The sequence below is a fragment of the Eutrema salsugineum genome, unplaced genomic scaffold (assembly GCF_000478725.1).
Source record: "Eutrema salsugineum unplaced genomic scaffold, Eutsalg1_0 scaffold_1, whole genome shotgun sequence".
Lineage (NCBI taxonomy): Eukaryota > Viridiplantae > Streptophyta > Magnoliopsida > Brassicales > Brassicaceae > Eutrema > Eutrema salsugineum.
Window position 1 is genome coordinate 5,012,711 of NW_006256909.1, and position 22,142 is coordinate 5,034,852.

The 22,142-nt window shown below is 39.4% G+C and overlaps 7 protein-coding genes across 7 annotated transcripts; 3 read left to right on the top strand and 4 right to left on the bottom strand.

The window, feature by feature from the left end:
* Window positions 1-464: 464 nt before the first annotated feature.
* On the top strand, window positions 465-6,264 carry LOC18028683 (26S proteasome non-ATPase regulatory subunit 2 homolog A). Its single transcript, XM_006412888.2, has 23 exons — window positions 465-794; window positions 1,119-1,219; window positions 1,389-1,509; window positions 1,594-1,653; window positions 1,849-1,959; window positions 2,137-2,202; window positions 2,340-2,461; window positions 2,633-2,747; window positions 2,867-2,941; window positions 3,035-3,193; window positions 3,292-3,399; window positions 3,484-3,585; window positions 3,677-3,817; window positions 3,905-4,009; window positions 4,093-4,314; window positions 4,409-4,522; window positions 4,603-4,818; window positions 4,926-4,985; window positions 5,084-5,197; window positions 5,289-5,374; window positions 5,471-5,579; window positions 5,678-5,856; window positions 5,951-6,264. The coding sequence occupies exons 1-23, from the start codon at window positions 678-680 to the stop codon at window positions 6,021-6,023; spliced, it is 2,676 nt and encodes an 891-aa protein (XP_006412951.1). The 5' UTR covers window positions 465-677; the 3' UTR covers window positions 6,024-6,264.
* A 200-nt stretch (window positions 6,265-6,464) lies between these two features.
* LOC18028684 lies at window positions 6,465-7,104 on the bottom strand. Its single transcript, XM_006412889.2, has one exon. The coding sequence runs from the start codon at window positions 6,970-6,972 to the stop codon at window positions 6,751-6,753; it is 222 nt and encodes a 73-aa protein (XP_006412952.1). The 5' UTR covers window positions 6,973-7,104; the 3' UTR covers window positions 6,465-6,750.
* A 1,173-nt stretch (window positions 7,105-8,277) lies between these two features.
* LOC18028685 (DDB1- and CUL4-associated factor 13) lies at window positions 8,278-11,579 on the top strand. Its single transcript, XM_006412890.2, has 16 exons — window positions 8,278-8,490; window positions 8,611-8,700; window positions 8,830-8,941; window positions 9,035-9,062; window positions 9,183-9,281; window positions 9,369-9,438; window positions 9,538-9,572; window positions 9,659-9,733; window positions 9,824-9,919; window positions 10,021-10,084; window positions 10,180-10,233; window positions 10,346-10,431; window positions 10,526-10,651; window positions 10,759-10,864; window positions 11,050-11,138; window positions 11,239-11,579. Exons 1-16 carry the CDS (start codon window positions 8,425-8,427, stop codon window positions 11,399-11,401), a joined length of 1,359 nt encoding a protein of 452 aa, XP_006412953.1. The 5' UTR covers window positions 8,278-8,424; the 3' UTR covers window positions 11,402-11,579.
* Window positions 11,580-11,746: 167 nt separating this feature from the next.
* Window positions 11,747-12,975, bottom strand: LOC18028686 (uncharacterized protein At4g28440). Its single transcript, XM_006412891.2, has 2 exons — window positions 12,580-12,975; window positions 11,747-12,108 (listed from the first exon to the last, which is right to left on the bottom strand). The coding sequence occupies exons 1-2, from the start codon at window positions 12,848-12,850 to the stop codon at window positions 11,921-11,923; spliced, it is 459 nt and encodes a 152-aa protein (XP_006412954.1). The 5' UTR covers window positions 12,851-12,975; the 3' UTR covers window positions 11,747-11,920.
* A 4,215-nt stretch (window positions 12,976-17,190) lies between these two features.
* On the bottom strand, window positions 17,191-17,670 carry LOC112081880. Its single transcript, XM_024148712.1, has one exon. The coding sequence runs from the start codon at window positions 17,668-17,670 to the stop codon at window positions 17,191-17,193; it is 480 nt and encodes a 159-aa protein (XP_024004480.1).
* A 1,046-nt stretch (window positions 17,671-18,716) lies between these two features.
* Window positions 18,717-19,643, top strand: LOC18028687 (eukaryotic translation initiation factor 3 subunit G-A). Its single transcript, XM_024148893.1, has 2 exons — window positions 18,717-19,035; window positions 19,138-19,643. Exons 1-2 carry the CDS (start codon window positions 18,717-18,719, stop codon window positions 19,641-19,643), a joined length of 825 nt encoding a protein of 274 aa, XP_024004661.1.
* A 398-nt stretch (window positions 19,644-20,041) lies between these two features.
* Window positions 20,042-21,901, bottom strand: LOC18028886 (probable aminotransferase TAT1). Its single transcript, XM_006412893.2, has 6 exons — window positions 21,564-21,901; window positions 21,139-21,478; window positions 20,844-21,062; window positions 20,532-20,747; window positions 20,355-20,448; window positions 20,042-20,259 (listed from the first exon to the last, which is right to left on the bottom strand). The coding sequence occupies exons 1-6, from the start codon at window positions 21,899-21,901 to the stop codon at window positions 20,096-20,098; spliced, it is 1,371 nt and encodes a 456-aa protein (XP_006412956.1). The 3' UTR covers window positions 20,042-20,095.
* Window positions 21,902-22,142: the final 241 nt, after the last annotated feature.

A 22,142-nucleotide genomic window follows, 5' to 3' on the forward strand; every position in this document is an offset into this window, starting at 1 on the left:
TTAATACAACATCGTTTTCTAGGCTATTTTATCGTATGCAGCCTGATTGATGAGCATCGACTGAACACGAGAATTAATTTGTTTTTTCTGTCGCTAACCAAGAGAATAGTTATTGAAAACTTTCACAAAACAGCTAGACTTCACTCTTCCAAGCAAATTACAACTTTTATGGAGATAATGTAGTATGCATAAATGTCGTTGTTGTTGTGTTAGCATCTGAGTTTAAAATAATTTGATTAAATGTTTAATGTTATTGAGAAATATATTTGTGTGGAATCAATACTAGAGGCCCTAAACAAGTGTATTATATACAGAGTCTGTGTCGGAAAAAATTCAAATATTTATACAGAGAATGGCAGAGAAGTATGGCCCAGTAAGTAGCCCGACAGAGTTATGGGCTGAGCCCATATTGGAATTCTTGATCGAGGGGTAGTCTTCTCCGTATGAGTGTATTTACTTGTGTATTTGTTTTCTATAAACATCTTTCTCCTTCTACCGTTCACCTTTTCCCTCAGTTCTAGAAGAAAAGCATAATACCTCTCTGACGTGCACTTTCAGACTTAGGGTTTCAGCGATATCCCATTAGCTAGCAGAAGCTGCTCGATTTGTCCGAGTTTTCGAATTTCCGGTATCGTTTGTTGGATTTGTCAGATTGATCGGGTGCTAGTTTGACTGAGATGGCTCCAGTTCCGGATCCGAACAACGTTAGTGGTGGTGCGAAGCGGGATGAAGCTACGGTGAAAGTTCCTTCTAAGGACCCCAAGAAGAAGGATGATAAAAAGGAGGAGGATCTGGTGAGTTTCTCTTTTGTTCGATTTTGCACGATTAGCCTGTAGATTTTGCAGTCAGTTGAAATCTGAATCGACTATAGTAGTTTAATGAAGCAGCTTTTCAGAAATTTAGGGATTTAGCTCATGAGCTGTTCATTTGTTTAGCTCATGAGCTGCTCATTGTTAAAATTCACGTTAACAAGTTCTGGGAAAATAGTTCTCTAGCTGGGATTTACTTCCATGGCCTTAGATATTCGGAACTTTTAGCACTATAACTGTGGCTACAGCCAGTCTTTTAGCTAATTTTTGATTACTAGATGACTAAGTTTGCATCTGATGTGATTGTAGTCTGAAGAGGACTTGCAACTAAAGCAGAACCTGGAGCTCTATGTTGAGAGGGTTCAGGACCCCAATCCTGAGTTGCAGAAGGCTGCTCTTGAAAGCATGAGGTAATTAGCCATCCTCGAGTTGATTCGCTGGAAATACCCAGATAATTTTCGCTAGGGATTGTTTTCTGGAATTGTGTAACTCTTTTCCTGGTTTAAGTACAGTATTCATGTTTTTTATCATCCTTTTTCGTAGTCTATCCTTGATTTGGTTTAATCTTTTTGTCTGTAGGCAAGAAATCCGTGCCTCAACAAGCTCCATGACATCAGTTCCCAAACCCCTTAAGTTTCTCCGTCCTCATTACGGAACTCTTAAGGAATTTCATAAAAATATGGCAGAGTCCGATCTCAAGGTACGTCGTCAGACACTTTAAGAATTTAGCACCTCGTTGCTCATAGTGAGTATGGATTAAAGATTGCAGTTCCTGTATTTGCAGAAAATGTTGGCTGATATACTGTCTGTCCTGGCACTGACCATGTCTGCTGAGGGTGAAAGGGTATGCTTTCTTGCTACAATAGTAGGGATAGTAAAATTTTCTTACCTATTGCTATCATATTCATATCACTGGATTCCTTTTTATTTTCTGTTTGTTTCCTCTTATGATATGCCTTTAACAGATCTGCATTTGGTGGTTCTTGGTAGAATTTGACAAAGTTATTTGCTGGTCCTTTGTTATGCAATACTCTTTCAGGAAAGCTTAGGCTATAGGTTGACTGGATCTGAGGGTGACATTGGATCGTGGGGTCATGAGTATGTCAGGAATTTGGCCGGAGAGATTGCAGAAGAGTATACAATGCGTCAGGTTAGAAAACAATTTGGTCTTTTGCAATATTTTTCGCTCGAGTTTTATTCATATTCAAGTAACGCCATGGATAGTTATGTTTGGTTTTCTCTGCTGGTCCGTTATTATGATAGTGTGCTTTCTTTTTTATTTAGAATTGTTTCTGATTATATGCTTGTTCTTGTTTTGTTAAATCAGGGTGAGGAGTCCTCTATTGAGGACTTAATGGACCTTGTGCAGCAAATTGTTGCTTTTCACATGAAGGTGAGATCCTTGTCATGCTTAGTTTTCTTGGCTCGTTGACCCCTTGTAATAAATTAACAACACTTTCATTTTTAGGCTTGAGAATTGCACCTCTTTTGTTTTCTTATCTCTGAAGGATTCCATTTTCTTCCTTACAGCATAATGCAGAAACCGAAGCTGTTGACCTCTTAATGGATGTTGAGGATCTTGATCTCTTACTTGAGCATGTAGACCGCACAAATTTCAGGAGGACGTGCAACTATCTCACGAGTGCAGCAAAGTAATTATAATTATGATCATCTTATTCATGTGACTGGTTTTTCACACTCATTTGTGGTTTTAGATCACTCATACTGTAATTTTCGTATGAGTCAAGCTCTTATGAGCTTTGCTTGGTTATTTCATACAGAACCACCCCCTTTGACATTGTATGTTTTGTTTTTTTTTTCAGATACCTTCCAGGGCCGGATGACATGCTGGTCTTAGATATTGCTTACATGATCTACATTAAGTTTGAAGAATATCCAAACGCTCTGCAAATTGCATTATTTCTTGATAACATGCAGGTCTGGGTTCTAATTTTTCATACAGAACTTAATATCCTCTCTGCACCATTGGGGCAGCTGGAAAAAGCTTTTCTAAGTTATGTATTTTCTTACATGATATATATTTTCCGTATTTGCAGTATGTGAAGCAAGTATTTACCTCATGCACTGATCTGCTAAGAAAGAAACAGTTCTGCTACATGATTTCGCGCCATGTAAGTGCTCACTGATTAACATCACTATAGAGATTCAGTCGCTGATGATTCACTATTTTTATTTATCTTTTTCTTTTGCTAACCCCCATGCAGGGCATCACCTTTGAGCTTGACCCTGAGATGGTTGCAGATGACGTTGACAGAGAAATGCTACAAGATATTGTTAACAACACTAAGTTAAGTGAAGGATATCTGACGCTTGCAAGGGATATTGAGGTCATGGAGGCCAAGACGCCTGAAGACATCTACAAGGTATATCATTTTCATCGAAATGATGCCCGTTACTGGTTTGTTTTGCAATAGGGTATGTTTTTGTCACTGTCTCTTATCTATTGAATGAAATTTCGCAGGCTCACCTGCTTGATGGCAGGGCTAGCTCCGCTCCAAGTACGGATTCTGCTAGACATAATCTGGCTGCGACTTTTGTGAATGCATTTGTGAATGCTGGTTTTGGCCAGGTGTGATTACTGATTCTTATGGTGTGCAAAATGAGATGAAGTTTGTAAGCTTGGCTGCCCTTTTGATACATTCACATATTGCAGGACAAATTAATGACAGTACCATCAGACTCAACCAGTGGATCTGCTGGAAATTGGCTCTTCAAAAATAAAGAACATGGAAAGACCAGTGCAGCCGCCAGTCTGGTATGCATCTTCTTACGTGATAGGTTGACTAGCTGTGTTCATATCTTGGAAGTGAAAATTGTAATAGGACCTTGTTGTTTCCCAATGGTAGGGTATGATCCTATTGTGGGATGTGGACTCCGGACTTGCTCAACTTGACAAATATTTCCATAGTAATGATAATCCAATCATTGCTGGAGCTCTGCTGGGAGTTGGGATTGTTAATTGCGGCATTAAAAATGATTGTGATCCTGTGAGTTGATTTCTCTTGCGATTTTATTGGAAGCTCTATGTTCATTATTTTTCGCATACACTCCCCTCACTCAGCTTTCTTTCTCAGGCATTGGCCCTTCTTGGAGAATATATTGAGAAAGAGGATCCATCTGTCCGAATTGGTGCTATTATGGGTCTTGGAATTGCATATGCGGGTTCCCAAAATGATCAGGTGAAGTTATATTATCTACGTACCTATAGTGATATGTTTAATGCTATGTTGAAGAGACAATAACATGCTCACTGTTTGGACAGATAAGAAGCAGTTTGTCTCCAATACTGAATGATGCAAAAGCACCTCTCGATGTGATTGCCTTTGCTGCACTTAGTTTGGGGATGATTTACGTTGGTTCGTGTAACGAAGAGGTTGCACAATCTATTATATTTGCTTTGATGGATCGGAGTGAGGCAGAACTGGGTGAAGCCATCACTCGTTTCTTGCCTCTTGGACTTGGACTTTTGTACCTTGGCAAACAGGTAGACAACGTGTCGTACTTGATAAATTTCTTGTTTGCTTACTCGATCGTTTTTTCCTGGCTTATCAGTGTCAACTTGTTCCCATATCGAGCAGGAAAGTGTGGAGGCTACCGCAGAAGTCTCAAAGACGTTCAATGAGAAGATCAGAAAGTATTGTGATATGACACTTCTTTCCTGTGCGTATGCTGGAACTGGGAATGTCCTTAAGGTATCTGATCAAGTATACTGGTGGTTATATTACATAGTTCATTGCTTTCTAGTTTAGTTGCTGAATCTTCAATTGTCCAGGTCCAAGACCTTCTGGCTCAGTGTGGAGAGCATCTGGAGAAAGGTGATATTCACCAGGGTCCAGCTGTGCTTGGATTAGCGATGGTTGCTATGTCTGAAGAATTGGGTCTTGATATGGAGATCCGTTCTCTGGAGCGTGTGCTACAGTATGGAGAACAGAACATTAGGCGTGCAGTGCCTTTGGCCCTTGGTCTCCTATGTATATCCAACCCAAAGGTGACTGCTACTTTTGCTGCTTAAGAATACTGCTGCTTAAAAAATCTAATTTTACTTTTATGCTTACGAATACTGCTGTTACTCTCTAATCTTTTCCATAAATCCAGGTCAATGTTATGGACACCTTGAGCCGGCTTAGCCATGACACAGATTCAGAAGTTGCCATGGTGAGTTGTCTTTTCGCCACTCACGGTTGAGATGGTAGTTAATTCATTGACTTAAATTTCAGCGTTGGACTGATGTTTCGTTGCACTGACTCCTATAGGCAGCAATTATTTCTCTTGGTTTGATCGGCGCTGGAACTAACAATGCAAGGATTGCTGGCATGCTTAGAAATCTCTCCAGCTATTATTACAAGGATCCCAGCCTTCTCTTCTGTGTAATGTGTTAAAGTTTATGTTTTTGCTTTCGTGCAATAAACACAGTTTCTATTGATAGGCCTGTTCTCATTGTGTCAAGTCATATCTCAGGTGCGTATTGCTCAAGGGCTGGTGCATATGGGAAAGGGTCTCCTAAGTCTCAGTCCCTTCCACTCCGAACGGCTCTTGCTATCACCGTAAGTTGTTATTTTTATATATACTATTATGAATAATTAGCTTTTTAAAGCCTCACCCTCAAAATCCTAAACATGAGTGTTGTATATTGTACTCAGAACGGCCCTTGCTGGTATAGTGACATTGTTACATGCATGCCTTGACATGAAATCCATCATACTGGGGAAATACCATTATGTGCTCTACTTCCTCGTATTGGCGATGCAGGTGAGTGCAAATATTCTATCTGAGGAATTTTCTTTTTTGTTTGGTTAAATGGATTAAGAAATGTTTATATAGTAACACGATACGGTTTGAATGTGTAGCCAAGGATGATGCTGACGGTGGATGAGAACCTGAAGCCCATCTCGGTGCCAGTGCGGGTAGGACAAGCGGTTGATGTGGTTGGACAGGCAGGTCGACCCAAGACAATCACTGGTTTCCAAACCCACTCAACACCTGTTCTCCTTGCTGCTGGGGAGAGAGCGGAACTCGCAACTGACAAGTATTTTGTTCCTCTAAACCATTTTTCCTACTTGAAACGAAACTCTGTTTGGAACTCGCAACTGACAAGTATGTTATCTCATTTTTGGTCACAGGTACATTCCATTGTCGCCCATATTAGAAGGTTTCATCATATTGAAAGAAAATCCAGACTACAGAGAGGAGTGAATGCAAAGTTGTGGAACTGTTAGACATTTGGATACTCTCAGGAAGAGCTATATGGTTTTATGTGCACAATAAGTCCTTTTTCCTTAGTTTACTCGCTTATGTTCCCATGAATGGATTTAGTTAAACAATATCCCTTTTTTCAATCGCTAATTGTGCACTTTATCATTCTAAAGTTGGATAAGTTTCAATGTTCCAATTTTTAAAACTTGCTCATCTAATTCAACTCGCTCTACTTCTTTTACTTCTTTTCTCCTAGTAAGAGGAAAAAGATAAGGTGGGCTCATGTGTTCATGCCCCCGGAAACTTCAACAAATTCATGCTTTGTTCGCACACTAACTTAATCTTCCGGATTTGGCAAAAAGTATGGATAATATAAAATGTTAAGAAGGTGATCCGGCAGGCTACATATACATATATGGCGTGCACGATTCACTCGTTTACAACTTCTCTTTATTTTATTATTTTGCACATCTTGGTTCCCAGCTACCACAAAATAATTCCCTCGTAAAATAAAAGTATAAAATCTTATTGAAATTAACCACCAACAAAAGTAAATTTATATATGTACATGTATATTGAGTGTTTAGTTTCTACCACTAAGTGTATGAATTTAACAAACAAAGTAAAAAATGAATGGAATACAGTTATTGACCGTTTGTTTTGGTATAATTACCATATGGATATGGTATATATCAATCTCCTCCACCTAGAAAAAATAAAGTGTAATCTAATGGCCGCGACCTCTTGGACTCGGTCCCGACGCCAGACTCTGAAACCAGGAATCCACCGTCGACTTCATCTTCTCCACCTCCATCACCGTCGCTCTTCCCTCTCCTAAATTCTCCGTTAGAACTCTCCCCGCCGCGGCTGGAACCACCACGTGTTCTACCACCAACAACGCTACCATCATCACCACAAACAAAATAGTAGACCAACTAACTCTCCTCATTTGATTTTACCCTTTGTGTGGAACCGTAAAAAGAAAAATAAGAGCTTCGAAGTAATCAGGTAATAAATTAGTATTTCCGGGGAGTTTTATATTGCTTGGTTAAGAAAGAAAATTTAGGAGTTATGGTTATTGTTGGATAGATAAATGAGAGGGAGTATGTGTATATATATACACTTAGTTACGAGGAAGCGGTCATGACTCAAGAGTTCATCACTTAGGTCGGATTTTACCGGCGCCATCTCACGATTTGCGTGTTGACCAAGAATTGTGACTTGAACGGGTCGCTCTACAACACTTTACGATGTGTGAAATTACATCAATGCCCATTTTGGTGTCACTGATGATTTTTTTTTTTAGTTTAAAATAATAAACCAGTTTTTTGTAAAGGAAACTTCATTTTTCAAATTATTTATCAAAAACGAATTACAATCCAATATAAAATATGATTTTGATTTAACATTTATTATATATCACAAATTAACACAGGCTTAGCTTTGTTGTGAAAAGTTATGTTTGAGGTTTGAAACTTAACGCGTAAGTCAAGATTTGACTAATGAAAGTACCGCAAGAGGACCTATTCACAGTTTCACCTAAATAACTCTCTTATCATTTATCAGTTTAGTTTGGGGCAAAAACATTGAAAAATAAACACATCATGGGATGTAATAAGGTTGAAATGCGAGGTAAAATTACGTATGAATTGTGTTATTAGGTACAAGTTAATATTATAAGTAAACAAAGAAGTGTTTTGGTAGGTGAGTTTTCCTGTTTTAAAACTCAAGTGATTTGCATGTGAGTTTTATTGTTCAATAGAAAATGCTAGTCACATAAGCATATATCTATTCAAAGAGTGTTGTTTTTAATTATTATATTCAACCTTTTTTTTAATGTATTGTACATCTAAGACTCTTTCATTTCAAGAAAACTTGAAATTCAAAACATGAGAATTTGACTTGTCCCAATGCAAGGGATATGCTTGTGCTACTACTACCAAACTAGTAAAAGTCCGACGCTAACATTTTTTTTCAAAGCTCATGCCTATTTTTATTGTGTATTTACACTATTACCATAAACAATTTGGACATTTTTTTGCCGGAAAATCAGAACATATATTGAGTTTAATATATATTAGTTCTTGAATATATTGACTATTTGAAAACATATAAAAAATCACAAAATGAGTTAATTTGTACTATTAAAAAAAAAGTAATTTCAAATATATGTTATCCAAAAAAATTATATACGGCCCATTTAAATACTTTTTTGTGAATATCGTAGCGGGAGAAAACCTATTTTATCGGCCCATCTCAGGAGGCACAAGCTTCGTCTCCTTCAGCTCCTCCCTAAACCTCTCTAGGGTTTTTCTGTCTGCAACCACATCTCTTTCACTCTACCTCTCTCTCTCTCTCTCCCCCCGTTAGCTTCTCCGTGACCTTTTTGTAGACGTAATCAATGAAGGTTAAGGTTATATCGAGATCAGTTGATGAATTCACTCGAGAAAGAAGTCAGGATCTTCAGGTAATTTGCATATTCAAATCGTTCACATATCATAAAATCAGGGTTCAGTTTCGATTCCCGCCTCAATTTCTCTCCACGACGTGGTTATCAATGCGTTGCAACTTGGTGTGATTTTTTCAGCGGGTCTTTCACAACTTCGACCCAAGTCTCCGACCTATGGAGAAGGCAGTGGAATACAAGAGGGCTCTTAATGCTGCCAAATTAGATAAGGTGTTGTAATCAGTTCCCTTCAAATCTCTCTATCTTCTGTTGAATTTTGATTTTTCAGTGTGCTGTTTAGTTCTGTTATTGATGAAAAGCAATGGAAAAATTCCTCAAATTTTCCCTGTGTTTGTTTAGATACATGCAAAGCCGTTTATGCATGCCATGGATGGGCATCGCGATGGCATCTCATGTATGGCGAAGAACCCGAATTACCTGAAGGATATCTTCTCGGGTTCTATGGATGGAGGTGAATATCCAAACTCTTGTTTTCTCCAAGTCTTAACTCTAATTGAAACTTTTAAGGGATGATAGTAACTTATACTATGTTACTATTCTGCAGATATTCGCCTTTGGGATCTTGCTACGAGGTTAAAATCTTGAAAACTCTACTCTTCTGAACAAATCTGTAGCTCATTTAGTCTTTCCTGTATAAAGAATTCTATGTTCTGTGCTTTTGGTAAATGTGTTCTGGAACTTGGAACAAACAGGCGCACAGTTTGCGAATTTCCTGGTCATCAAGGTGCCGTGCGTGGTCTTACAGTCTCAACCGATGGCAATGTATTGGTTTCATGCGGAACTGATTGCACGTAAGATATAAACAACTTATTCTTAGACTCATTCAGTCCCTGACCCGCATTTAACGCTTTCAGTCTAAGATGAATGGGTTTATGCAGTGTTCGTTTGTGGAATGTTCCTCGTCCTTCGCTTCAAGATTTTAACATTTCATCTGAAAATTCTATTGAGGTGATTATTTGTCAATTTTCTTGTAAGACTGGATCATCAAGAGTACTTTTCGAAAGTTTCCTTTGAATAACAAGCTTATTACTCCAATTATCCTTTCAGCCATCTGCGGTCTATGTCTGGAAGAATGCTTTCTGGTAGACTTTCTTACCATCTTGTTTCAATTTCTCATGAATCTTTCGGTCCACAAAACTGGAGGTATTAAGCTTTCTTTCATATCTAGGGGTGTTGATCATCAGTATGGAGGGGAACTTTTTGCTACGGCCGGAGCTCAATTGGATATATGGAATCATAATAGGTACTCAGGACTCTTACTAAACAAGAAATCTCTGATGTTTTTCTATCTTTATTTTAAACAGTGCTTATAGTTCTATCTTTTTGTAATTAGGTCTCAGCCAGTTCAAAGTCTCCAGTGGGGAACTGACTCTGTAATATCTGTCCGGTTTAATCCTGGAGAGCCTGATTTATTGGCAACATCTGCTAGGTATATACTTTCTACTTTATACTTGTATATATTATGTAACTATTTGAGCTAGACTTTCCAAAGCTTTATCTAACAGTGTAAGAGGGTTTCTCTTCTTCCAGTGATCGCAGCATAACCATTTATGATCTCCGCATGTCTTCTGCAGCAAAGAAAATTATCATGATGGTATAGTTGAAAATCGATCGCTCATTCTCTTCATTTGTGAATATTTTTTATTCTTAAGTGCAACCTTGGTCTGCAAATTACTTATCTTTTGGCAGACGAAAACAAATTCAATCGCATGGAACCCTATGGAGCCTATGAACCTGACAGCTGTAAGTGATAATCATGAAGTGAAATTTTCTCTGATGGGTTTTTCTACCTGGGGGAAATCAGCATTTGGCCTTCGCTTATGTGTTAATTTTATCCTATGGTGAAAATGAGTAGGCTAATGAAGATGGCAGCTGCTATAGCTTTGATGGTAGAAAGCTGGACGAAGCCAAGTGTGTGCATAAAGATCATGTTTCTGCGGTGTAAGAATGATAAATACCAATTATCTGCGAGAAAGTTCTACGGGATAGTATCCTTTTAATGCATTATGATTTATCTAATTTCATCATTTTTTAGGATGGATATTGATTATTCACCAACTGGTCGTGAATTTATTACGGGATCTTATGATCGATCAGTGAGAATCTTCCCCTACAATGGAGGACACAGCAGGGAAATCTACCATACAAAGAGGATGCAGAGGTATAATTCTAGAAGCCAACTCTGTTTATACTTTACATTCAGATGTTCTTAATTAGTTTTATTCTCGGCAATTTCTTTATTTTAATGCGTTTGTTTTTTTCTTGTAGAGTATTCTGTGTCAAGTATAGTTGTGATGCGACCTATGTTATATCAGGCAGTGATGACACTAATGTCAGGCTATGGAAGTCCAAAGCATCAGAGCAATTGGGAGTTGTAAGAATCTGTGCATCTTCTTGTTACACAGCATTAGGTTTCTTTATACAAAATGAAAACGAAAAATTTGGAAAAGGAAAATACACACAGGCTAAGCCATGGATTCAAAAGTGCATTTGATTGTGAGATATTATTTGTACAACTTAGGTAAATCCTCATATGTTAATTGGTGTATTGTGTTGCAGCTTCTTCCAAGGGAACAGAGGAAGCATGAGTACGACGAGTCTGTGAAGAATCGATACAAGCATCTTCCTGAGGTCAAGCGCATTGTCAGGTACACGGCCAAGAGTGTTTTCTTTATTCCTTATTTTTCCAACTTTGGAGATTGTCAAAATATTAATAACATGAACGTTTTGGGGTGATGTGAAATACAGACACAAGCACGTGCCGAAACCTATATTCAAAGCAATAGGGATAATCCGAGCCAAGAACGATTCGAAGAGGAGGAAAGATGCCCGAAGGAAAGCTCACAGTGCTCCAGGAACCGTTATCACTGTACCTCTGCGCAAAAGAAGGATCATCAAAGAAGTGGAGTGAGCTTACCTGTTCTCGATTTACGTTTAATATTACGTTGTTAAGATTTGTTAGAAGCCAAGAATGTGTTTGAAGCCAGAAAATGAACAAAAAACAGAAAACACATCTATAAGATTACATTTTTCCTAAATTTATTGTATTTGTTTCTGTAACATGTCATACATGTATACAAATATTTGCTGAAGTATCATGAAAAAAGAAACAGACATGTAACAAAACATACAAGATACCAAAAAAGAGAACAAAAATTTTATTTAACTGTGCTTGATTGTGAACAAGGTGTCGATGGTCTTATGACTTGCATCCAATCCAAGCAAATATAAAGGAACGATACCACGGACTAAATAATTCTAAAAAGCGAGATCCTTAGTTCGTGTTTTAGGATAAAAAGAAAGCATTCTTACAAGCATCTCTGGACCAGTCATACAAATCTTCATAATCTAAAAATCAAAAGACCTCCACGGTAGAAGAATCAGAACCAAACACTCTCAAGGGTTAACTTCCATACACATACTAATAAGATCACTGATCAACGTTAATCAGTTCGTATTCAACAAGAGACAGATTGTTATCCTCTTTGACTGTGAAAGACGCAGGTTCAGTGGCTTCGATACGTCCCCATTTATCAACCCCTAGCCTCATTGTGCCCTTGAACATGTCTATCCTTGAATTGCGCAGTATCACCGTCTCCCCTGGCTTCATGATATCAACTATACACACAAAATCAATGAATCAATCCAATCAGTAGGCCACAGGGATCGCACAATAACTGGTACAAGACTAGATGTTTTAATAGGAAAAGCTCTGAAAGTTTTGAAATCATGAAGAACATTTAACTCATCATAGCTCAACATCTCACCAAGCAAGAAGTTTCACCATCACTAATCGGGTAAGATGAAGTATACATTAAACATCTCCGGTCGAATTAGCGTAATGATATTATACAACCATTAAAGTCACTAAATTGCACAAAAACATCATTGAATGAGCAGATTTTTCACAGTAATTCCATTTCCATTTTCAGACAAGAAAGCTTTTTTGTAACATTTCCAGAGCTTGGCATAAACAAAATATGACAATAGAAAGTGACGGCAATAAACGAGAGAACAACAAAGGATCAGACTTTTCAAAATGACGATACCATTTCTCAATCCTAAAAGCAAAAGAAAAGTGTGAGAAACCTTGATCGTTACGAGCAGTGAAGAGAATACATCCGGTTTCGTCTCCGATGAGACACTCGACGATTCGACTGGGCTGAGAAGGACGACTCAGAGAAGTCCCCGTACGAGCCTTCCGGGTAACAGGAACCACCGGATTCGCATCAACGACCTTAACAGTCAATGTGTGACCTCCCGTTCCAGGCTTTAGCTGTTCCACCTTCACAAACACCGGTTTTCTCTTCGCCGTCGTCGACGTTCCCGTCGCAACCGCTGCAGTCCCTGTCGTCGCCATCGCTCTTACGGTCACGAAATTACAGACCCAGATTTCGGGTTCGCCCTAAATGGTTGAATCGATAAAGTAGTGGGGAACTGAGAAGGCGATTTAGGGTTTATAAAGAAAGACGATGATGCTCTCTCCCAAGACGGACGAAGAGTATTTATCACCTGTTTTACGTTACCATGAACTTGCTACGTGTCACATTTTTATTTGAACTTAATTATCACATTTTCGTTACATCACAATCTCATGAGTGAAGCTAATTATTTATACTTGGAAAAAAACCTTAAAAATACCTCACGTTTATAACTTTTGCCAGAAAAATATCCAAACTAATTCGATTCCCTTTTAAATACCTGACATTTATATGACTACATCTTTAACACTCGAAGTTTCAAAAACGGTAAGTTTAACTACCGATTTTTAATCATGCTTAAATGTTAAACGGAGATAATGATACGGCGTTAAGAAGATTAATCACGTGAGTTTAATTTATACATGAAAAGACCAAAAACCTTCCCTCACAAAAAACCTAAATTGATATTCCCCAAATCGAATTTTCCCAAATCGAAAACCCTAAATCGATTTTCCCCAAATCGATTTTTTCTAATTCAACGACAGCAAATCGCATATCGAAATACCAGTTCTCTAAACCCTCTCGAATCGGTATTGCTCATCTGAAGAGATCTTCGTCTTCACGGCGACCTTCGGCGAGACTCGAAGGATGTGGTAAGGATCTAAATTCAGGGCATTTGATATTAGTGTTGTGTTTCGATTAGTTCTGAGTTGTTTTGAGTGACATCTGCTTGTTTTTCGATGATGCAGTGACACCATAAAAATCAATTTGCATTATGGAGGGCTTATGTACATCAAGGATTCTAAGCGAGTGTACGTAGGAGGTTCGGTGAAGGAGGGGTTAGTCGTCGACCCAGATTATATGACTTGGAGCATCTTTGATGACTATTGCGACGAAAAAGCCATAGGAGCCGGCGTCATTGTGGAACAAATATGGTACAAGCTGCCACACGAGAGTGTAGACTCAGCGAAGGCTATATTTTACCTCTCTTCTGATGCTGGGTTAATGCAGATGTGTGCTGAAGCTAGTGTAGGCGGTGAAGTGGATGTTTACACTGAGAAAATTGTACCTCCTCAGCCTATCGAGAATGAGGAAAGAGAGAATGAAGGAAGTGTTGAGAATGAAGGAAGCGTTTGTCAAGCTCTTGTAGTGTATCAGAGAAAAGAGGACGAAGGAGGCGAGTCTGATGGTGATGATGTTGAAGATGATAAAGCTCCTGAAGCTCCACACCCAGATGACTTCGCACAAGGGGAAGAAGTTGTAGAAGAAAGAGCCGATGATGAGAGATTTCAGTCTTTTATGGCAGAAATGGCAAATGGAGATAATGCTGGGTTAGGTGAGCATGGAGATAATGCTGGTGTAGGTGAGGATGGGGATAATGCTGAGTTAGGTGAGGATGGAGAAAATGATGGGTTAGGTGAGGTGAATGATGGCTTTGGAGAAGATGAAAATGCTCCTGATGGTGATCAGAATGAGAGCAATCCTGAAGATGAGCACAGTGCACCAAACGCAGATGCTGATGCTGAGGCTGAGTTCGAGAGACAGTGTAGAGATGCTGAACATCCAGAACCAGCAGAAGATACAGATGACGAGTGGGAAGGGTTCAACCGGGTTGAAAGAGAGACTGCAAGGAAGCATTACAGTAAGGAGCGGCCTCCATATTTTTGGTTACTGCAGACTTTCAAGAGCGGTGATGAATTTAAAGAGCAATTGTTGAGATATGTTTTGAAGACAAACTATGACGTCTATCAAAACAAATGGGATAAGAACAAGTATGCTGCAATATGTGCTAGAAAAGGTTGTAAGTGGAGGATCTACTGCTCGGTGGAGAAAGGGAAAGGGTTGTGGATGGTTAAATCTTACCAAGGTAAGCATAACCACATGAAGAGTAGCAAGGCTAGGATGTTGAAGCAGGGTACAATAGCGATGCTCTTTAAGGACGAAGCTAGTCGAAGGCCTGGTATAAAATGGAGTGACATCAAGGACGAGATAATGATCAGGTATAATCTATCCGTCTCTAAGTGGATATGTACGAAAGCTAGAAGGTTAGCCCTAGATATGGTTATTGAAACACAGAAGGAACAGTTTGCAAAACTGTGGGATTATGAGCACGAGCTAAGGCGGTCTAATGATGTTTCAACTGAGATTGTGACCATCCCTCGTGCTGATGGTAAGCTAGTGTTTGACAGATTCTACATTAGTTTTGCTAATCTTCGAAACAATTGGAAGAGAAACTGTCGACCAATTATTGGTCTTGATGGAGCTTTTATGAAATGGGAACTCAAAGGTGAGATTCTGGCAGCTGTAGGACGAGATGCTGATAATAGGATTGTCCTTTTTGCGTGGGCTATAGTAAGAATTGAGGATAATGAGTCATGGGCTTGGTTTGTGGGCAAGCTGAAGGAAGAGTTGGATTTAGGGTTGGGAAGTGGTTTTAGTATCATATCTGACAGGCAGAAAGGGTTGATAAATGCGGTTGCGGATCTCTTACCTGAAGCTGAGCACAAGCATTGTGCTAGGCACATTTTTGCGAATTGGAAGAAAGTATATGGGATGGTGGAGTATGAGAACTACTTTTGGGCCATTGCTAAAAGCTCTTCCTTAGGTGATTACGAGTACAACAAAGCCGCTTTGGAGCAGTTTGATCCTGTGGCGTGTGCAGACTTATTGAAAACAGAACCAAAGGCTTGGTGCAGGGCTTTTTTCAGTCCGCAGGCGAGATGTGATGATGTCTGCAACAATCTTTCAGAGAGTTTCAACAGGACAATCAAAGATGCCCGAAAATTGCCATTGATTAATATGCTTGAAGAGATTAGGAGGCTAGCCATGAAGCGTACAAGCATGAGGAAAGAAATGACAGGCAAATGTGACAACAAGTTTCCACCTAACATAATGGAGATTTTTGAGCAAAACCGAGTTGACAGTGAGACCTGCACAGTGCTCTATAGTAGTGAAAACTTGTTCGAGGTGGTTCAAAACGACTGTAGCTACGAGGTGAATCTTCTATACAAGCATTGTGCTTGTAACACTTTGAATATCACTGGGATACCATGTAGCCATGCGATTCATGTCATTTCTGAGCTAAACCGTGACCCTGAAGAGTAAGTCTTCTCTTCCCCTTTTTTATAGCTAATTAACTCCTTTTCCTTGATTTGTAGTGTATAACTGTAACTCTTTTTCCTTGTTTTGTAGTTATGTGGATGATTATTACCTGACTTCTAAGTGGCATGACACTTATAAAGACAACATCAGGCCGGTTAATGGTGAGAGATTCTGGGAAAAAACAGGCAAACCTCCCATTCTTGTACCTGATAAAAGGAGAATGCCAGGGCGTCCAAAGAAGCATGATCGGATAAAAGAGCCTCACGAGTCATCATCAAATCCGACGAAAGCTACTCGGGAAGGAAGGGTTGTAACATGCAGCAACTGTAAACAGACGGGTCATAACAAAGGAACTTGTAAAAATGCCACTTATGTGGAAATAGGTCCTAAACGGAAAAGGGGAAGGCCTAAAAAGACTTAGGTATATAATGAGCTTCCTTATGACTTATATGACGGTTTGTATGGCATTGTTTAGGGATGGTGAATGTTTTTCGTGATTGTGTAATAGGAGGATGATGCATGGAGCATTCAAAATGCACCAAAAAGGAGGAGGACTGGTCAGAGTTCAACACAACCATCGATGCCTTCCACACAAGAATCAGTTGATCCGCCGCCATCAAGTGCTCCAACCGCATCAACTGGACGTGGCCGTGGACGTGGACGTGGCCGTGGCCGTGGAAGTGGCCGTGGACATGGCTGTGGGCGTGGCCGTGAACCACCAGTTCCAAGAGGATATGGATGCTACATCTCTCCTTACACTGGTCGGGTTTTTGACGTGTGGGGATCTAATGCTACTGAAGTTATTGGTCCTTTTAACAACCCGTGAATGATTTTAGTGTTTTAGTGCTTTGGTGTGTGCTTTTGTTCTGTATTTTGGTGTCTACTACACTATGCATTGTTGTTTCTTTTGGTGTTAGGCTTTTGCTGAAGTTTGATACACTCCTGTTATGTAATGACATTCCCATTTTGGCATTGGCATTATGCATTTTGGTTTGACATTTTGACATTGGCATTATGCATTTTGGTTTAGGAATAAACAAAAGGAAAACATAACTCGATTGATTCAGAGTTTAGAACAACAAAGACAACAAATGAGCCAAGCCAACAACCAATACATCAACTAGAAGACTGAGACATGACTACACCCAAAACAACAAGACAACAAAGACACCCAAATCTACTTCTTCACCATTGTTAGGAGCATTGCTGTGACCACAATGAATCCTCCCCAGGATATAACAACGAATTGGCGTAAAAGCTTTTCCCTCTCTTTTGAGGCCATCAGTTCACTTTCAAGTTTTGTCTTCTCTTCTTCAATTTTCTCGAACATCTTCGACTTCATCACGGCTGAATCAGCTCCAGTCATATTTTGGTGAGTGAATGTGCGGAGAGACTCGTTAAGCTCCTTGATTTGTTCTTTATGTCGCCTAATCTGATCTCTGGCCTCAAGTAAGCTAATCTTCTGCCATCCAAATGGTTTTTCTTTGTCAGCCCAGCAAAGAAACCCATGCGTATCACATTTGTAAAACCTTCTTCCTGGGTTTTCATCCGTCCATGATTTGGACAAGGTCATCACTTTCTTACATTGACAACTCGGATTCTCCATTTGGGTGAATCCATCGTTGAACGAGTTACCTGACGACGCTGAGTTTTCCATTCACCGCTGAGAGAAGAGAGAAAAGAGAAGAGAAGAGCTGAAGAGGAAAAATTAGAATTAGCGTTCATGAATTTGGGATTTTTGGGTAAGACCCTAAATAAAGGGTATTTGGTCTTTTCATGTATAAATTAAACCCATGTGATTAATCTTCTTAACGCCGTATCACTATCTCCGTTTAACATTTAAGCATGATTAAAAATCGGTAGTTAAACTTACCATTTTTGAAACTTTGGGTGTTAAAGATGTAGTCATATAAATGTTAGGTATTTAAAAGGGAGCCGAAATAGTTTGGATATTTTTCTAGCAAAAGTTATAAACGTGAGGTATTTTTAAGATTTTTTTCCAAGTATAAATAATTAGCTTCACTCATGAGATTGTGATGTAACGAAAATGTGATAATTAAGTTCAAATAAACCCTTTAATGTAAAAAAAAATACATAGAAGAAAAAAAAAAATCCAAACGCCCGTTTGTTTGGATGTGGTGTTGTATGCCAACACGACGTCGTGCTAAAGGTTGTGAATAGTTTAAATCCCGAAAATTTGCAAAAAAACACATGTATTAAAATCTGTTTGACTTATTATCACGTAATACTTTGACGAATCATTATTCATTATTAGTTCTTATATATCTAGTTAAATAAGTTTTCAATTTTCATATTTCACGTAATCTTGTCGATTGACTGTTAATTACTTTTCTGACAAAAAAAAATGTTAATTACTAAATTTGTCACATTATTAGGGTGTACAGTATATATATAGTTTATATAATTAAAAATATATGGTGTCCTTATCCCTTAAGGCACCTGTTTTACATAAATAAGCGAAAGATAATCTACGTTACTACGTAGAATTCCTAAACTCAAACAGAAAAGGAAAAATAAAGCACCTCTAATCTCAAACTGAAAAGGAAAACATTCAAGAAAAGGAAATATGCGGTGCATCAATACTTCAATATAAATATAGAGACTTGATTTTTCTTTTCACGCATAAATATAGAGACTTGATTTATAGGTTATATTACAATCGAGATATTTAATTAATCAGCGATGGAGAAAACAAACAAGGTTATGTGGGGAGAAATAGAAGACGATGAGAACTTTGATTACTTGCTTCCGGCGAAGCAGATGATCGGGCCTGACGAGAATGGTATCAAGAAGGTGATTGAGTACAGGTTCAACGACGAGGGCAAAACGGTCAAAGTCATCACCACTACACGTGTCCGCAAGGGGAAGGCTGGAGATAAACGGGTCGTGGAGCGGCGTACCAGCTGGACTAAGTTCGGCGACGCCGTCCATGATGTTGCCGGTGGTGGCGGTTTCACGACGGTTTCAAAGGAAGACATCTTGTTGGAACGACCCAAGTCTCTTTACGGTAAATCTCTTCTTCATATATTGTGTTTACTTTTCCCAGTAACCTCTCTGTTTCGTAGTTTTAGGTCATAATCATTCTTTCTTTCTTTTGATCTTGCAGGTACCAAACCGGAAGAAACAAAGGCATCTCAAGAGTTGGTTAAACCCGGTGCGGTCCTGATGATCTGCAGGAATTGCGGCAAGAAAGGTGAGCACTGGACAGCAAGATGCCCTACGAATAACCATTCCTCGACGACAGATCATGCGGAAGCGTCTACGAGGACTGGCACTGATCATCACAAGGCTGATTCTTATGTCCCGCCAAACAAGAGAGGAAGCATTACTGTTCCAGACCCGAGGAAGAGGAACGACGAGAACTCTGTACGTGTGAGTAACTTGTCTGAAGACACTCGTGAAGAGGATCTGATGGATTTGTTTGGGACATTTGGTGCTGTGGCTCGAGCCTACGTGGCCTTTGACAAGATGACCGGAACGAGCAGAGGCTTTGGTTTTGTCGACTTTGTGAACAGAGAAGACGCACAGCTAGCAATCAACAAACTGAATGGTTATGGCTATGACCATCTCATCCTTAGGGTCGCATGGGCTACTCCTAGAGCCAACTGAGATATGTTGTTAGTTCGAACATATTTATTTGCCTTACAGTTTGTGTTGTTTTATACTACTTTGTTTTTTTTTCTCCCTTTAACAAGTTCTGTCGTATTTCAACAGCACCAAAATTTGTGTTTTTCTCTCTCTTTTTTTTATGGGTTTTTTTCTTTTCTATTTTCTTGCCACACATTCTCATGAATGAAGCTATTTATCTAGGGATAGTTGGATGATTCTAATTAGAAATTTCATAGTTCAGTAAATTTATAATGAAAATCAAAATTATTGATATTATAAAACCGCAAATAGTTTTTTTTTATTAGATTCAACTTGGAAAAAATTCTAGAATGATTGTTTTGATAACAACGGCGTTGATGATAGCATTGATGATTCAGATTTCAGAATACCCTCATGGTATTATTCCACCAAATGTTACATCTTTATTTGGTTTGTGTATAGATGAGTTGTGTTTAGATTTCACTATTGTCACTTAGCTTCAGATCTTGAAGAGAAGCCACTGTTTTCTTCATATGGCGTTGGCAGAAGCCGTTGAGCCTCTCAAGTGCATCCTCTAGCATCTGAGCTTCTACTCCGATCGTTATCCTTATCCAGTTCTTCAACCCCAAAGCCACTCCTACAAAAATCAAGAAATTTTTCACATTCAAACTAATCCTCGATTTTCAAGTTTTATTTTATGTACTCTTTTGATTGTAATTTTTAAGGTGTTACCTGGTAGTAAGACAAGGTTTTCTTCCTTGGCTAGCTTCATACAGAAATCCATATCATCTTCTATGTCCTCCATCGACGGAAGCTCCAGTTTCGTCTGCAGTGTTTGTTGTTGTTGTTGTTAAGAATCATTCAAATTGATCAGGAATCATCAAAGAGTATGATAGAGGTTTTTGGTACCAATAAGTAAGTGCATGACTCAGGTTTTTTGGTGCAGACCACACAAGGAATGTCCTTGAGCCTATCACAGACCAATTCCACGTTCTGTTTCAATATCGAGTTCTTTTTTGCAAACATCTCTTTATTCGATTTCTTGAGGATCTCTGGAAGCGCAACCTGAACCATAGTGGTAGGGTCTGGAGTTATGTCAAGATTCTGTTGGATTGATTGAACTACCTATCAAAAGGGGAAACAAAAACAGAGTGGTTACTTGTAACACAAGCTACAAAAAGATCCAAATTATGAAGATGATAATTCGAAAAATAAACAAACCCCTGTGGCCTTGAAAATGCCTTGAGGATCATTCAAAGCGATCCAGCCAATTCTCCAACCAGGAACAATCCACCCTTTCGAAATACCGCTCAATGTGAGAACCGGAGCTATGGAAGAGAATCTCCCCATTGGAACAAAAGGGTTGTCTCCGAATATTGTTTGGCTATAAACCTCGTCCGTGATCACCATTATTCCAAGCTTTCTAGCTGTCTCCGCCACCTAAAGAGGCTAAATCCATCAGCAACATTTCTATAATCTTTCGAATTCAAAAAGCATATATAAGAGAGACCAAGACCTTCTTGAGATGATCGTGAGAGTAGACATTTCCACAAGGGTTATTAGGGTTTATGATAACCATTGCGACAGTGTTCTCATCTGCCATGGCTTCAATGCCTTGGAGATCAATCTCCCATTCTTTCTCGGGAAGAAGATCGTACTTGCGGACCTCAAGCCCACTGTAGACGGAACGAGCCTCGTAGTGAGGGTAACTAGGCCGTGGGAGAAGAATGTTAGCGTTTGGTCGAGCCAGAGACTGAATCACCACTTCGATCCCTTGGTTGCATCCGACGGTCATAAATATATCATCAGGCGTTACCTTGTTCGTCAAGTCAGGGTTCACATAATCGGCGACCGCCCTAATTAACAACATATTCAATGAAAGTCAACTAATTGTGGATCAAAGCTTAACAAGTTGGCGAGTAAACTAAAAGGGAATATTACTGTCTGGCGGGGAAGATTCCGGCGGCGGGACCGTAAGAGTTGCCCTTGCCGGAGCGGAGGACGTCAACGATGGCGTTCTCGACGTCGATGGAGGTGCGGAAGCAAGGGTAGACAGAAGGGTCACCGTGGGCAAGGGGTAAAAGAGTCTTTTTGACTTCCTGGCTGCAGAGATCGAAGAGCTTGTAGACGATGACTCTCATCGTGACGCTGGAGGCTTTGGCTGCCGTGTCGCTGCCCTTGAAACGCCAAACGCTGTCACTGGACGCATCCTGCGTCTGCGTCTCTGCTTCTTTCTCGGCTTGTAGGGAAGGAGCTACGAGGTGGCTGTGGTGGCTCATTGTTAATTGATTCGCTGGGAGTCTTCTGGATTTTGAAATCTGAATGTTTATAGGAAGAGGCTAACAAAAAAGTCTATTTATAGAGAGGAAACAATCGAAAAGTTGTTGTTCCATCAAAAAGTCTTTGGATCGAATTTTTATAGTCAATCGCAGACTTTCCAAACCTTTGAATTATAGACTCTGGAGTCTGGATGAACTTGATAATATATAGTATATATCATTGGTGGCGTGCGTGAAAAAA